Source organism: Homalodisca vitripennis, unplaced genomic scaffold, assembly GCF_021130785.1.
Source record: "Homalodisca vitripennis isolate AUS2020 unplaced genomic scaffold, UT_GWSS_2.1 ScUCBcl_5106;HRSCAF=11671, whole genome shotgun sequence".
Classification (NCBI taxonomy): Eukaryota; Metazoa; Arthropoda; class Insecta; order Hemiptera; family Cicadellidae; genus Homalodisca; species Homalodisca vitripennis.
The window spans coordinates 19,251-32,110 of NW_025781229.1; the positions used below are offsets into that span (position 1 = coordinate 19,251).

The following is a 12,860-nucleotide window of genomic DNA, read 5'->3' on the forward strand; positions in this document are numbered from 1 at the left end:
TCCCATTTCAACCCCTCAAAACATTAGTGTCATAATCAAAATATTTTGTAGCGTAAACTCCCCTTTTGGTTTTATGCAAAATTATTTTGTGTTCTTTTACAGTACAAATTGAAACTCACTGTATAGACTCAAAAGTATACAACAGAATATGATCTCTAACTAAAATTACTATATTATTTATCAAAACAAAATTTGATTCTGAAGGTGTTAATGATTTTTATTTCAGAATTTATTTCTATACTTTGTAAAATGTGGTAGTTAACTTCGAAGTGTACAAAAACTCAAGCTTATTTTCTGTAGTGATATTTGTCTTGATCCCGGTTTGGTTGTTCATAACTGCAAAAAGTAATATACATAATTACTTTAGAGACAACTCATATACAGGTGATATGACACTATCCTACAAATTCAATGGAAAACTAGTGAAACTGTCTAATTAAGACTCTAATTTTAATACTTGCTATGTGGAAAAATATGTGAACAAAAAAACAGGTATTCTAAAACAACATAACAGTTAAATATTCAAACGTATTGAAATAAATAAATCTGTAATGGTCACATAAAAAGTTTCTTATAGTGTTAAGTATTTTACATTTATAATAATTCAATAGAATTCAAATTATTTCAGACTGCCAGGTTAACTGAGACTATTTAAAAATGACCTTTTAGGAAACGTGTAACAGAATTACTCTGAAGATAAATGGTCTGATTTTAATTTTTGAGGGTGTGGAATAATGTGGTTGGCCACTGAACCATTGTTTCTACTGGCCATTGTTATGTTAATGTTAAGTTTAGGTCTGATTCACCTTTATCTTGGAGTGTATCATCTGAATATCTGAGCTCAATGAACTCTTTGCATCGTTTCCACGTCAGAGATACCTAGACTACAAAATGTAGTGCAATCCAGGTGAAGATGTATTCTTAATGTCTCATCAGGTGCACTACGATGTTAATTGACGACGACCCCAAAGCGTGGTGGACCAACCGAGTTTTCTACACATAATTTAAATGATACAATGAGATTGCACTACATTTTATAGTCTAGGTGTCTATGATGTCGAAACGATGCAAAGAGTTCGTTGAGCTTATTCATAACCAACTATTTGGATCCCTTCAGACGAATATGACTCCAGATTTCAGGAGTCAAGTCTCTTTGACAGCATCAGATTTCAGATGCTGCACTTAAGAGGAAAGTGAAGTGGAGGTAAACTTAACATTTACATTGAATCAACCCTTCCCACCATAACTACGTTTATGGGATATTGTAGTTTGCGCAATAAAGATAGGGAATTGAAATGGTGCCAATCAGTTGTTGCTAGTTAGTTAGTAATATTTTTTATGGTTTTAAATAAATAATTTTTATCAATCAATACTTGTGTTTTTCTGTAAATCAAGATATTATTATATTGATTTTAAAATTTTTTTGATCCTGTAAGTTTTATTATATATAAGTTTTTATTTATTTTTTATGGCTCCTAAAAATTTGTGGAAACATTTACTATCAGATTTATAGATCTGTTTACAGTATTTTAGACAGCATTTATATTTTTATTTTGAATAGGTCCTAAAGTATTGTATGTAGGAACTTCATTGTTGGATTGTTGTGTTTTTAAGTTTATTTCAAAATATTTTGTAAATCATTTTTATATTTCTGCTAAAATTTTTTTGTAAGAAATATGGTAAGTTTGTAAAAGTTTGAGCAGTTCATTTTCACTGAAGAAGATATTAAAATTTGTTTGACATGTTTTGATAGTTTTCATGTACTCATCATAACAAGCCCTTTTAAGTTGTAAGATACTGTAGAGATTTTGACAGAGTTAATTTTTCAATCCTTATTTATATAGGATAAATTAGATTATTTTGTAAAATTAATTTTGTATTTAAGTTGTTTTTTCAAATAATTTGTTAATTTTCAAGAACTGTAAGCTTTTTGAAACAATTTTGTTAAATTTGAATGATTTTCCATTGGCTTTTTGTTTGAGAATCTATTTTTAATTTTGTTAGATTTTATTGCCATTTAGTGATTTTTTTCACTCTGATTTTTTAAATTTTATAGATTTTTAAATGGTTTTTTCTAACTTTTGTTATATATATACAATTTTTCATTAATTTTTTGTGGCTCCAAAAATTGTAGGAGCATTTTATTATAATATTTTATTGGTCATAATTTGTCTGAACTATTACAGTACAGTCAATTTCATATTTGGGATGATTAGTAAAATTTGATTTAATTGTAATAAAGATGAATTTATTTTTAAACATAAGACATTATCAAATTAATAATTTATTTAAGATTTATTGACTAAACAAATGTTTGCTGTATGTGAAAATGATTGTATATTTACGAGTAGATTAGTTGACATGTTCAACAAGAGAAATGAAATGAAAGATCAGTTGTAATTTTAACATAACTCATTCTCCCTACCTGTCAGAGGAAGTGAAAATTTGTTTCCTAGGAGGTGGCGAAGACACTGCGTCTGAAGTATGCATCCGCAACCGAGTTTCATATGCCAACCTTTGTTCCAGCTCTTGAATGTAGAGCTCCAGTTTCTTCCTGAGAGGAAAACAAGACTATGGGGGTGGTGAGTTGTTATTTGAATCAATCAGTCATAAAAAAATATATTTATTCTATCATATATTGATCTCAATACTTAGATTTACGTGACCAGTGTCAGAATTAACATCCAAGTCTTCTGATTCACACTGTGGCGAAACATAGCAAACAGAATTAAATTCTTGAAGTATTATGGCCTAACTGTGGAGAGTCATCTTCAGTTAACCAGAACACTTTGGTTTGTTGGAAAATATTTCTTACACTGAAACCAAGTGTTTCTGTTTGACATATGTTTCAAATAGATGTCTGCGAAGATGGCTCTCCTTTGCAAGGCTGCAATATCTGAGGAATTTAATAGTGTAAGCCATGTTCTGACGCAGTATGAACTGGAAAACTGAGACGTTAGTTAAGAATATATTGTCAGCTAGCACTAACTTGTCAGCTTGCACTGCCAACACCTGTTGTGTATGACTGTGACGTTCAGATGCGAGTTGTGTTTTAGCCTCCCTCAGTTGTGCGTTCAAGCTGTCCAACTGCTCCTGTGGGAAAAAAAAATTATAAAAACATACAAATCATTGGCTGAGTCTCTCGAATCTGATCACTCAAGGGGGTGGAAAATTTTCATATCTGATTGTTTATCTGTTTGTCCACAACATCTCGAGAACAAACTAACCTATACACTCAATATTTTCCACGAAGCATTTCTATGTAAACATCGAGTTTGATGAAGGTGCATGTCACTCCATGGGATTTGGCTTAGTGTTAGTGACATTTTTACATTGGTCTTATTGCTCTTTACCATGACGGCACGAACAAATCGTAGAGTAAATAAATTTGTAAACAAACAGTACAGTCATTTGACATTTTAATGTGACATAGCAACACACAAAGCCTAGATGAGCTAGACTTGAAATTTTACATTCTACCACAAGCCTGTTACGTGACACATGATCTGGTGTACTCCTACTTTATATTTCTACATCTCTACCACCAAAATCAGTTCAACTGTCATGTTTAAAGTTAGTCGATTTCTTCCAGTTTGGTCATTACCATTTTAATTTTTAGCTATAAGTCTGTCCCATAATTTGAAGAATGTTTCATGATGGTTAGAAACAAAGTTTAAATAAATATTTCCAATCAATTCAAAAATAAAAAATGACTAGTTCTTCACTGGTGATTAATTTCTTTGTAGGTTATTAGCATCAGGGCCGTATTCAGCTTTGACTGTCTCTGGAAAAAATATTCGGGCGGGCTCCATCATGTTCTGTCAAATTAAGTTTAGGACTTCGTTAATTCATAGAACCGTAAAATAATAAAGTTTGTATATATCATTTAGTCATAAATATACAAGTTGAATTAATTCCTCAAATTCAAAATCTCCTTGTTTTTCAGATATTTATAGAACTTTAAATAAAACATTTTCTTCCAGCTCCTTAAATTGATAACGAATTTTGCAATGCTGAAAACAGAAAAACAAGCAAATGTTGAAAGGTGAATTCAGCCCATTAAGCTAATGTACCCACTAGTTCATGTTGTTATTGCACATATCTGCCAATAAAAATGTTTAATTTTTTTTCAAACATGTTGATTTACAAGTGGAATTGAAAATGACCAGATGTACAGTATTTCTTGAATAAGCCAGTAGGAAATTTGACTGACTATCAGCCGTTTGTTCTCAAAACAATGTATACTTTCTAGTAAAAAAAATTGAATGGGTTTTAATTCTTTGAGTACCTGAAGGATGCAGTGTATAAGATGTTTTGTAACCCACCCATCAAACAGTAAAGTAATAGAAGGGACGTATGAATCAAAATCTGTCACAGCCAGATGAGCGCGGGTTATAAAGAAAACCCACCCATCAAACAGAAAAGTAATAGAAGGGACGTATGAATCAAAATCTGTCACAGCCAGATGAGCGCGGTATAAAGAAATATGGTGGCCACCGTGAATAAGTCCCCTAGTAGCAAGTGGCCTGGGCACTCTGGTCCATTCAAAAACATCATGTTTGGTGTGCCCCTGCTCGCTCTAATTTTTAACTAACTCAAAGAAGGTTTTGTAAAATATTTTAAACTATAGTATATTTAACTCTTAAGGCTGTCTACCTTAAAAGTAAATTTAAAGTCCAGTATAGCAATCTTTATTCATAATACCGGCACAGAATTTAGTTTTCTCATACAACAGGAAACGTTTATTAGTTTTTCTCACCGGCTATTTGGAAGATGTCCCACATGCTTAGGTACAACAAAATAAGAACAGTAACAAAGCCTAAGGAGTGAGACCGTGTAGAAACAGTATTTCATCTGTGCTTCTAAATACAGAAATTAAGTGAACATGGATATCTTTTTGTCAGTATTATTTTAATGGAGATTCGTTTCAATTTATTGACATGTTCTTATATTGATATCAAGAACGTAGCTAGGAAAAAATATTTGGGGGTCCAGACAACTGATATTTTCCCGTGGACAGAGAGTAAGGCGCGTTTTTTGTTCCTTAAAAAGTTCTTGACCCATTTCTTTGTTAAGAACGATCTTCAGCAGTACATGTCAGTAACACTGAATTATTATGAGCTCCTGCCCAACACTAGCAATGGAAGCGGTTCTGGGTTATACTCCTCTTGGCCAGGAAGTGATGAGAACAGCTGCGATGAGCGCAATGAAGCTTCTAGGAACAAAGGTAATAAATGCTACCTCCCTAGAAGGCCACATGAAGATATTGGAAAATTTTCCTGAGGCTGAAATGCTAACCAAAGTATCTAATACTATGGTTAAGAAATACTCCTTTGAAAAACCATACACGGTCTCTATCGGAAGTAGGGAGGAATGGATTTAAAAGGGAGGCCTACCCAAAAAAAGGAGTCCTGAAGTTTTTACACCGATGGTTCACTCCTAGATTCAAGGGCAGGATATGGAATACATGGACCTGGAGTTGACATGGCTGTGCCCCTAGGAAGACATGCCTCAGTTTTTCAGGCGGAGGTCATGGCAATAGATTCATGTTCTAGAAGACTCACACAGTTGGGGACAAAAGGATTATCATACCTAATACTCTCTGATAGTCAGGCTGCACTGAAGGCACTGGATACCTGTTCGATTGATTCGAAAGCGGTCTGGGAATGCAGGAATGCTCTAGCAGAGCTAGCAACAAATAACAGAGTAACACTCGGATGGGTGCCGGGTCATGAAGGAATTCATGGGAACGAAAAAGCGGACATCCTCGCCAAAAAGGGAGCAGAATCCACATTGGTGGGGCCTGAGCCAGGTTGTGGAATATCCTTCTCCAGCATTAAAGCTCTGGTTAAAGATTGGGAAAAGAGGACAAGATACAAGAGTTGGAGCAGAGCCTCGGATTTAAGAATATCCAAAATGTTTATCTCTCCTTATGCAAAAGGGTGGACAGCTCTCCTAGACCAGAATAAGGAGGATATAAGACTGATATTAGGAATGTTGACAGGACATGGCCCTCTGAGGAAGCACCTTTTGAAGGTAGGCCTTAGTCGGAGCAGCGAATGTAGACTCTGTGGAGAAGAGGAGGAGACTAGGAAAAGATACTTGGGAGCATATCTCCTCAGCCCCAAGGACATCAGAGAACAGGAGCCCTTAAATCTGATTGGTTTTTGCAAAAGCCTCGGTTTTTGAGGGCACAAATAAAAGTAAGGGAGGCGCAAAGGTCCTTTTAGGACTAAGTGCGGGGACAAAGTGTCCTCTTCCCTCAGAAGGAAAAAAAAAACAAAAAAACACTGAATTATTTAAATAATAATAATAATAACCCCTTGAACTCTCTCACTGGCTACGTCCTTGATTGATACATAATGTATTCTACTGTATTTGTTTTGTTTATTCATGAAGGACAGCTGATGAATGTCCTTATTGTACTTGTGATTGCTCCCAGAGAGACAGGATTTTCAGGATGGGTCAGGTTGGTGGAAGTCTCTTGACAAGATCCCATGAGGAGGGATATTGAGCTATATATCTGTCATGTCAGTGAAGAAGGGGAAGCCTTCTCATGGAAGAAGTGGAGGCTAATTCTGTTCCAGCCTCTTCCAGTTAAAGCAAGTAGGGGAAAGTATTCGCTCATAATTAGGCTAGCAACACTAGTGATCTCCACCCATTCCAATAGTTATCCTCCACAGTAAAGTAGACTGATCGATCAACCCTTATACCCCAATATCTCGTCATTTACAGTTTGTGATGGAAGTTGCCCAGATGTAATATATTGGTTCATGTAACATCAGGTGTAACATGTAAGCAACATATCGGTTTCCATTGAGCCAAGTGTAGGTTTAACTGCAAGGTATAAACCAGCCAGAAGTGAACCCCCCTGAGGATTCTGCTGCATACTAATTATATATCCGTGAAAGAACTCACCTGGAATGCTCTAAGATGTTTGTGTTGCTCCTTCATTGTGTCTTCATTGTCTCGCAGGCGGTGCAACAACATCTCCTTCTCGCGAGAGTTTCTGTTCTTCCGTTATAGCCTTGTCCCTCTGCAACATCTTCAGCTGGAACATTAGAGCACTTCACCTAAGTTTGACGTTCCTTTGAACTAAGAGGTCATGTACTAATATTAGATACAAAACGGGGTTTAGGAGGCAATGAGCGTCTGTCGTGCTTCTCCTGGAAGAGTTAGAATTGTACAAAACCTCAATTGCTAATTGTATTGTTATTATATGTGTTTTATTACTCCATTCAGTTGTATACCGCAATGATTTTATCAATCTGTGTAGTGTTTTCTTTTACATTATTTATTATAAGATAACAATCCAGCAGTTACGTTAAATCACTAAAATCAACTTAACATAGCAAGTAAGAAAATGTCTGATATAAAGCGATATGAGCACATCTTCAAAGGTGACTTCACCAAGGTGTTCAAAATGTTGAAATCATAATTGTGGAAAATTGTAATGCTACAGCAGTAGCAGGACAAATAATTAGTTCCCTTTTTTAGTTTTAATTGAATTGAGCTAGTCATCAATTTAAAATGAATATGTTAATTTTATTACTTTTATGCTTAATCTTCATTCTGTGATGAAAAAAGTAAAGAATTAGTATTTTACATAATTTTGACTGTTGCTGGAATATGTTTTTGCTTATACAGACCATAAGAATATCTTTGTGTTAAGCACGGGTTTGGAAGAATAGAAGCCATTAGAATCTGCAGTAATTGCAACAGCTTTGAGTTCAAGTGGTCAAAAGTCAAGAAATGGCAGATTGGTGAATAGATTTAGTGCACAAATGGAGAAGTATATTTCTATCTATTTCTATCAAGACTACTTCAGAATTTAACAAAATGGGAAAGATTTTTCAAAATTCCTCATACCAATACTGCTTTGAAACATGATGTTTTACTATGCGTTCTTTTCTACAATTCACGATTTGAAAGCGTAATTGAACCGATACTGCAGTCTGATTAAACTGATAATAGTTTATACCAAATTGATTGTCTGTGCCAGTGGTGAACCATCAGGAACCGTGCGTCAGGAACGTTTTCATTTGAACGAAAATACTTCACAAAGAAGGCTATCATGATTCCTTGAAAGGAGCAAGTCCCACTCTTAATTAATTTTATTAACTATTTTTACATTAGAATAGATTTTGAGCAAATTCCTACCTCTTGGTGCAAGGCCATCTCTGCTTTACAATGCATATGGTTCGCCAGTTGATCCTTCAGTTCTTCCTTTTCTGAATAAAGTGTATCCATCGCGTGTCTCATGTCTTGTAGCACATCCCTCAGAGTGTCCAGCTGGTCCTCAGTGTTGGCCTTGAGTGAAAATGTGGATTATTCTATAATAAACTTCTGAATGAACCGTGGGCGTATACAAGGGAGAGGGGGGCTTAAGAAATCCCAAAATTTTGAAAGACAAACATTAATTTACATACAGTAGTTTGTTTTAACCTAGAACTCATTAATGAGGTCTTAAAGCTCAACAATGTTTTGGGATAAGATTGCCGAACCCCAGTTTTTGGAGGATATCTTATGCTTTCTAAATCACCCAATGTGTCAGATCCCTCCAAAATAATTTTCTTTATACTCCACTGGAACTACATAGTAAAAGACCAAAAAAAAATCATGAATATGGTTTGATTTATTAAGAAATTCTAATTCTAACACGATATATTTCCTTACGTTATCTTTTTACATAAAGTGTTACTCAATACGTCCTTGAGAAATGTAATACTGAAGGTACTGAAGAAATAACTTACCTAGGTCTAGAAATGTTTTGTTATGGCCTTATAGGCACCTCAAATGTGCCAAGTAGTGCTTTACACACATCATCTAGCCACATGTAGTTCTTGCAGGTGCAATCCTTCACTGCGACAGTGGTTTTAGCAATATTCAAATAATCAGTACGGTAGTAGAGTGATGTCAACCGCAGTCAAAAAATTTAATGAAACTTCAAATAGTATGAATTCGGATTGCGATACAGATGGCTTGTTTGTAACATGGAAAATTATTCTTAGCCTACAGACCCTCCATCACGCTGCAGAAGCATCTAAAACTTCAAGACCATACTGTCATCATTAATTTTGTTAACTCTGAAAATTGGAAGTAATTGAAGAATATTGCTAAGATAATTATGCTAGGAAGAGAACAATTTAACATATTACCATGTTAAAATTCAATGTTTTGATACTGTTCTTTGGCAGCAATGAAACAAGTTTCATCAAACCATTTTAATTGATTTTGATTTATCAGACTCATCGTTTCTAGTTAAGCTATTCTTTCTGGAGTTCTTGAGTAAAACAGTGGTGTTTTAGATTAACTATTTTGTATTTATGTATATAAAAACACATTAAGCCCAAACACATAGATTAGTTAAAGAAATTATTGGCAAATCAATACTACTTGAATAAATTTTGAAAACTTTGTAACTTTTATATTTTTTGAATCGTTTTACAAAAATTCTATAACATTTTTTAGAATTATAGGTTAAAACTTTTGGTTTACAGTTACGTAGTTCTTCAGACCCAAATCATCACATTCTTTGGATAATCCTTATCATACATTCAACAATGTAAGAATCTGTTGGGATTTAGATAGCAGAAACATACAAGGGCTATCCAGATAGTAACAGACGTTTGGAAATTAAAAAATTAGTCAATTGAAATAGGAACCTTTTATTAAACACATTTAAAAGCTACACTCTTAGTCTATTTTTCAATGTAATCCCCATTCAAATTGAGACGTTTATCATAATTTGACTCAAGTTTTTTGATTCCAGCTTTGTAGAAATCTGCTGCGAGAGATCTTTACCACTGATCAACGTTAGCGTAAAGTTCAGCATCACTATTGAAACGCTGCATTGCGAGCCAGGCCTTCATCGCTGGTTAGAGATGCTAGTAGTTTGGTGCCAGATCTGGGCTATAAGGCGGATGATCAAAACACTTCGCAATCATAATCATCCAAGAATTGACATGTACGATTGGCTGTATGGGGATGTGCATTATCGTGGAAAAACAAAATTTTATGAGCTCAATTATACGCTTGCCAAAACATTATCACTGAACGCACTTCACAAGTGATGGGATTTTCAATTGCAGCACACATTTTAATTAATCACAGTGAGAAAAGTAAAAGAGATACACACTGCGCGCGTCTTACAGCTCGATGAGTATTGAATGTCAGAGTGTTTGACACCAAGGTGGCGGCTGTAGCCCAGCCCACTGCCGCACCATTAAAATACGTCTGATACTTTCTGGATAGCTTTCATATTTAAAGTGTTTGTTTTGTTAGTGACATCAGATATTGACCAGAGAAATTCATTTTGGTACTTACTGATGTTCTTGTAAACCCTGCTTTACAAGTGACAACACCAAAGCAGTGAAGAGCAAAGAACCTCTTACCTAAAACTCTAGTATAGTTACCATGACAACGGACCTGCAGCTGGAAAAGAAAATACTAGAACTGTAGCACTGTTGGTGACCATAACACATTTTGTCAGTACCATTGTTCTTGTATTGTATCAATTCATTTGATAAGATCCTTGCACAGGCCAGTGGCACATGAGGTTGAGCAGAATAAGGCTTAAAAGGGGATCAGCTTCTCTCTCTCTCTTTTTTTTAAGAAATTGAAAGTTCACACTGAAACTTTCCTTCTCTTGAATTTCTAAACATAAGTAATCAACTATAAAACATTAGATTTCGTAAATAGGAGACAAACTCTTAAAAAAAAACATGTTCTCACATAGCTCATCTGAAGTTGTTCAATCACTTGTCTACGCTGGTCTAGTTTGAATTCCAGTGACTCCTGAGTTGCCTTTGACTCCACCATCACCCTGACAGCTCGCCTGAGCTTGTTGTAGAGTTCCTCATGATCTTTCTGCAGTGACTCCTTACTCTTCTGGCTCTCCATGAGGATTCTTTCCATGTACTTCATGTTATCCATCATATCTCTGACCTTGTCTCTTAGATGCTCAATTTCTCTGAAATTGTATGAAGATTATAATATTAGTAACATGTGAAATTTTACTGATATAGACCATTTTATTCCTGCTAGAATAAGAGATTTTTTGTATAATTTAAGGACTACATTAGAATAATTTACACTATAAAATTAATGTCCCATTTAAATTAAATTTTTGAAACAGAAGTTTATTTTTATACTTCATAAAAAAAGTTAAACTCATATTGATTCAGGCAACCCAATCAAAATCAAAAAAATATAACCCTTGATACAAACTTGATTAGGATTTTATAAAAGAATACATTAAAACATTTTATGGAATTAAATAACAAAAATCAAGAATTAACCAAATTTGTGTCTAATATTGTATGGAATTCTGATTGAGAATATTTGAGAGCAATATTAATAAATATATTAGTTATTTAAAACTTACAAGATTTTAGATTAGTCAATTTAATTTCGAAGACAGAAATTTCATAATTTTTATAATTATTACTATTTGTTTATTTAATTAGAATTTCAATATAGTATTCATTCTTACTTATTGGTATCCTTAAGTTTTCCTGTATGTTGCAAACCTTTCTCCGATTTTGATTTTGAGTTGATTCTTTATATCTTGGAAATCTTTTTCCAAATCCTTCAGTTTACCTTCAGCATCTTCCCTCTTTCTGAAACATTTCGTATGGAGATGTTATTGTTTTGCACTTGTAACAGTAACCGCTTAATTGTCTTACTTAATGAATAATTTTTTATCATTTTGTTTTTTTTTGGTACTTACTGGGCTTCCTTTGCAAGCTCCTCAGTAACTTGTGATATATTCGTTCTGTTTTTCTGCAAGTCTTCAAGATAGTTCAGTTTGGCTCGAATGTCAGTGTTTTCTTTCTTTAAATCCTCCAACAACAGTTTGTACGTGTTGAGCGAACCTTCAGCAGACATCTTGAGCATCTTCTCCTGTTCAAATACTTTGATGACTTCTTGTAGATGCATCTCTTTTAAGCTTTATCAAGTTCTCAAACTCGTAGAGTTTTCCAGCAGTGTACTTCATCTCGGCTTGCATGGCTTTTAACTGAGCCTCGTTGTTTTTTCTTGGCCTCCTCAATAGTTTTGTCAGCACTCCTCATGGACTTCTCCAACTCGTCTATTCTGACAGTCTTCGTTTGGCATTCCTCAATGAGGTTTTTGAAAAACCTATCCCTTGGAATCGTTCTGCTCGACAGCAATAACATCTTGCTGTAGAACTCCCTCTGTTCCCTGACTACAGTATCACGCTTTTTTTCAAAATCAAGGAAGACATCTTTTAACTCGTTGAACTGCTGACGGCGTTGTTGCAGCTCATTCTGCATTTTCTCAAAAATCTCTCAGGGCACAATCACCCTGAGAGCGAAGAGCCTCTAACTTTTTTTCCTGCAGAAGAAAAGTTGTTGAATAAATAAAAATGTGTAAATTAGTGCACATTTTAAAGCCAACATAAATTGAGCATAATTTTTAAATATAGTTGCTGGTAAGTTAATGAGTAAAACGCAGACTACAAGCTTAGACTACTCAATGGGAACTGTCCTACTCACCATTTGACATACATGGCTGGAGTTAGAGCTAAACTCAATATCCACATTGAGTCAACCCTTTCCATCATAGCTATGTTATGTCTACAGGCTTGGTTAACCAATATGAAAAATGATTGTTCTCTGTCAAAAGTGACATTCCATATTGCACATTGACCATATTAAGAAAATTTAAAATTCGTATCTCAAAACATATTGTTCTTTGGTATTTAAAAAAAACTTTATTTACTAAACTTGTTTCTTAGTGAGCAAAGATAATATATATATATATATATATATATATATATATATATATATATATATATATATATATATATATCGTATGGGGGACAAAGGCAGCTATCC

The 12,860-nt window shown here is 34.4% G+C and overlaps 1 protein-coding gene across 2 annotated transcripts; it reads right to left on the reverse strand.

Moving 5' to 3' along the window:
• Window positions 1-257: 257 nt before the first annotated feature.
• LOC124373226 lies at window positions 258-11,937 on the reverse strand. 2 transcript variants are annotated; one of them, XM_046831618.1, is made up of 6 exons: window positions 11,732-11,937; window positions 11,495-11,621; window positions 10,735-10,972; window positions 8,161-8,310; window positions 6,919-7,051; window positions 2,989-3,093 (listed from the first exon to the last, which is right to left on the reverse strand). In XM_046831618.1, exons 3-5 carry the CDS (start codon window positions 10,936-10,938, stop codon window positions 6,962-6,964), a joined length of 444 nt encoding a protein of 147 aa, XP_046687574.1. In that variant the 5' UTR covers window positions 10,939-10,972; window positions 11,495-11,621; window positions 11,732-11,937; the 3' UTR covers window positions 2,989-3,093; window positions 6,919-6,961. The 2 variants fall into 2 exon arrangements, with proteins under 2 accessions (XP_046687575.1, XP_046687574.1); XM_046831619.1 differs by lacking the exons at window positions 10,735-10,972; window positions 11,495-11,621; window positions 11,732-11,937 and adding exons at window positions 258-336; window positions 2,426-2,554 and having other exon boundaries at window positions 2,990-3,093; window positions 8,161-8,300.
• Between the last annotated feature and the right edge of the window lie 923 nt (window positions 11,938-12,860).

Excerpts from the sequence above, each read along its gene's own strand:
- LOC124373226 (XM_046831618.1), bottom strand. The coding sequence starts at position 10,938 with ATGATGGATAACATGAAGTACATGGAAAGAATCCTCATGGAGAGCCAG. Across the intron at positions 8,311-10,734 it reads AACAACTTCAGATGAGCTAT|GCCAACACTGAGGACCAGCT; the intron begins GTGAGAACATGT and ends TTTTCACTCAAG. Across the intron at positions 7,052-8,160 it reads AGATGGCCTTGCACCAAGAG|CTGAAGATGTTGCAGAGGGA; the intron begins GTAGGAATTTGC and ends CTAATGTTCCAG.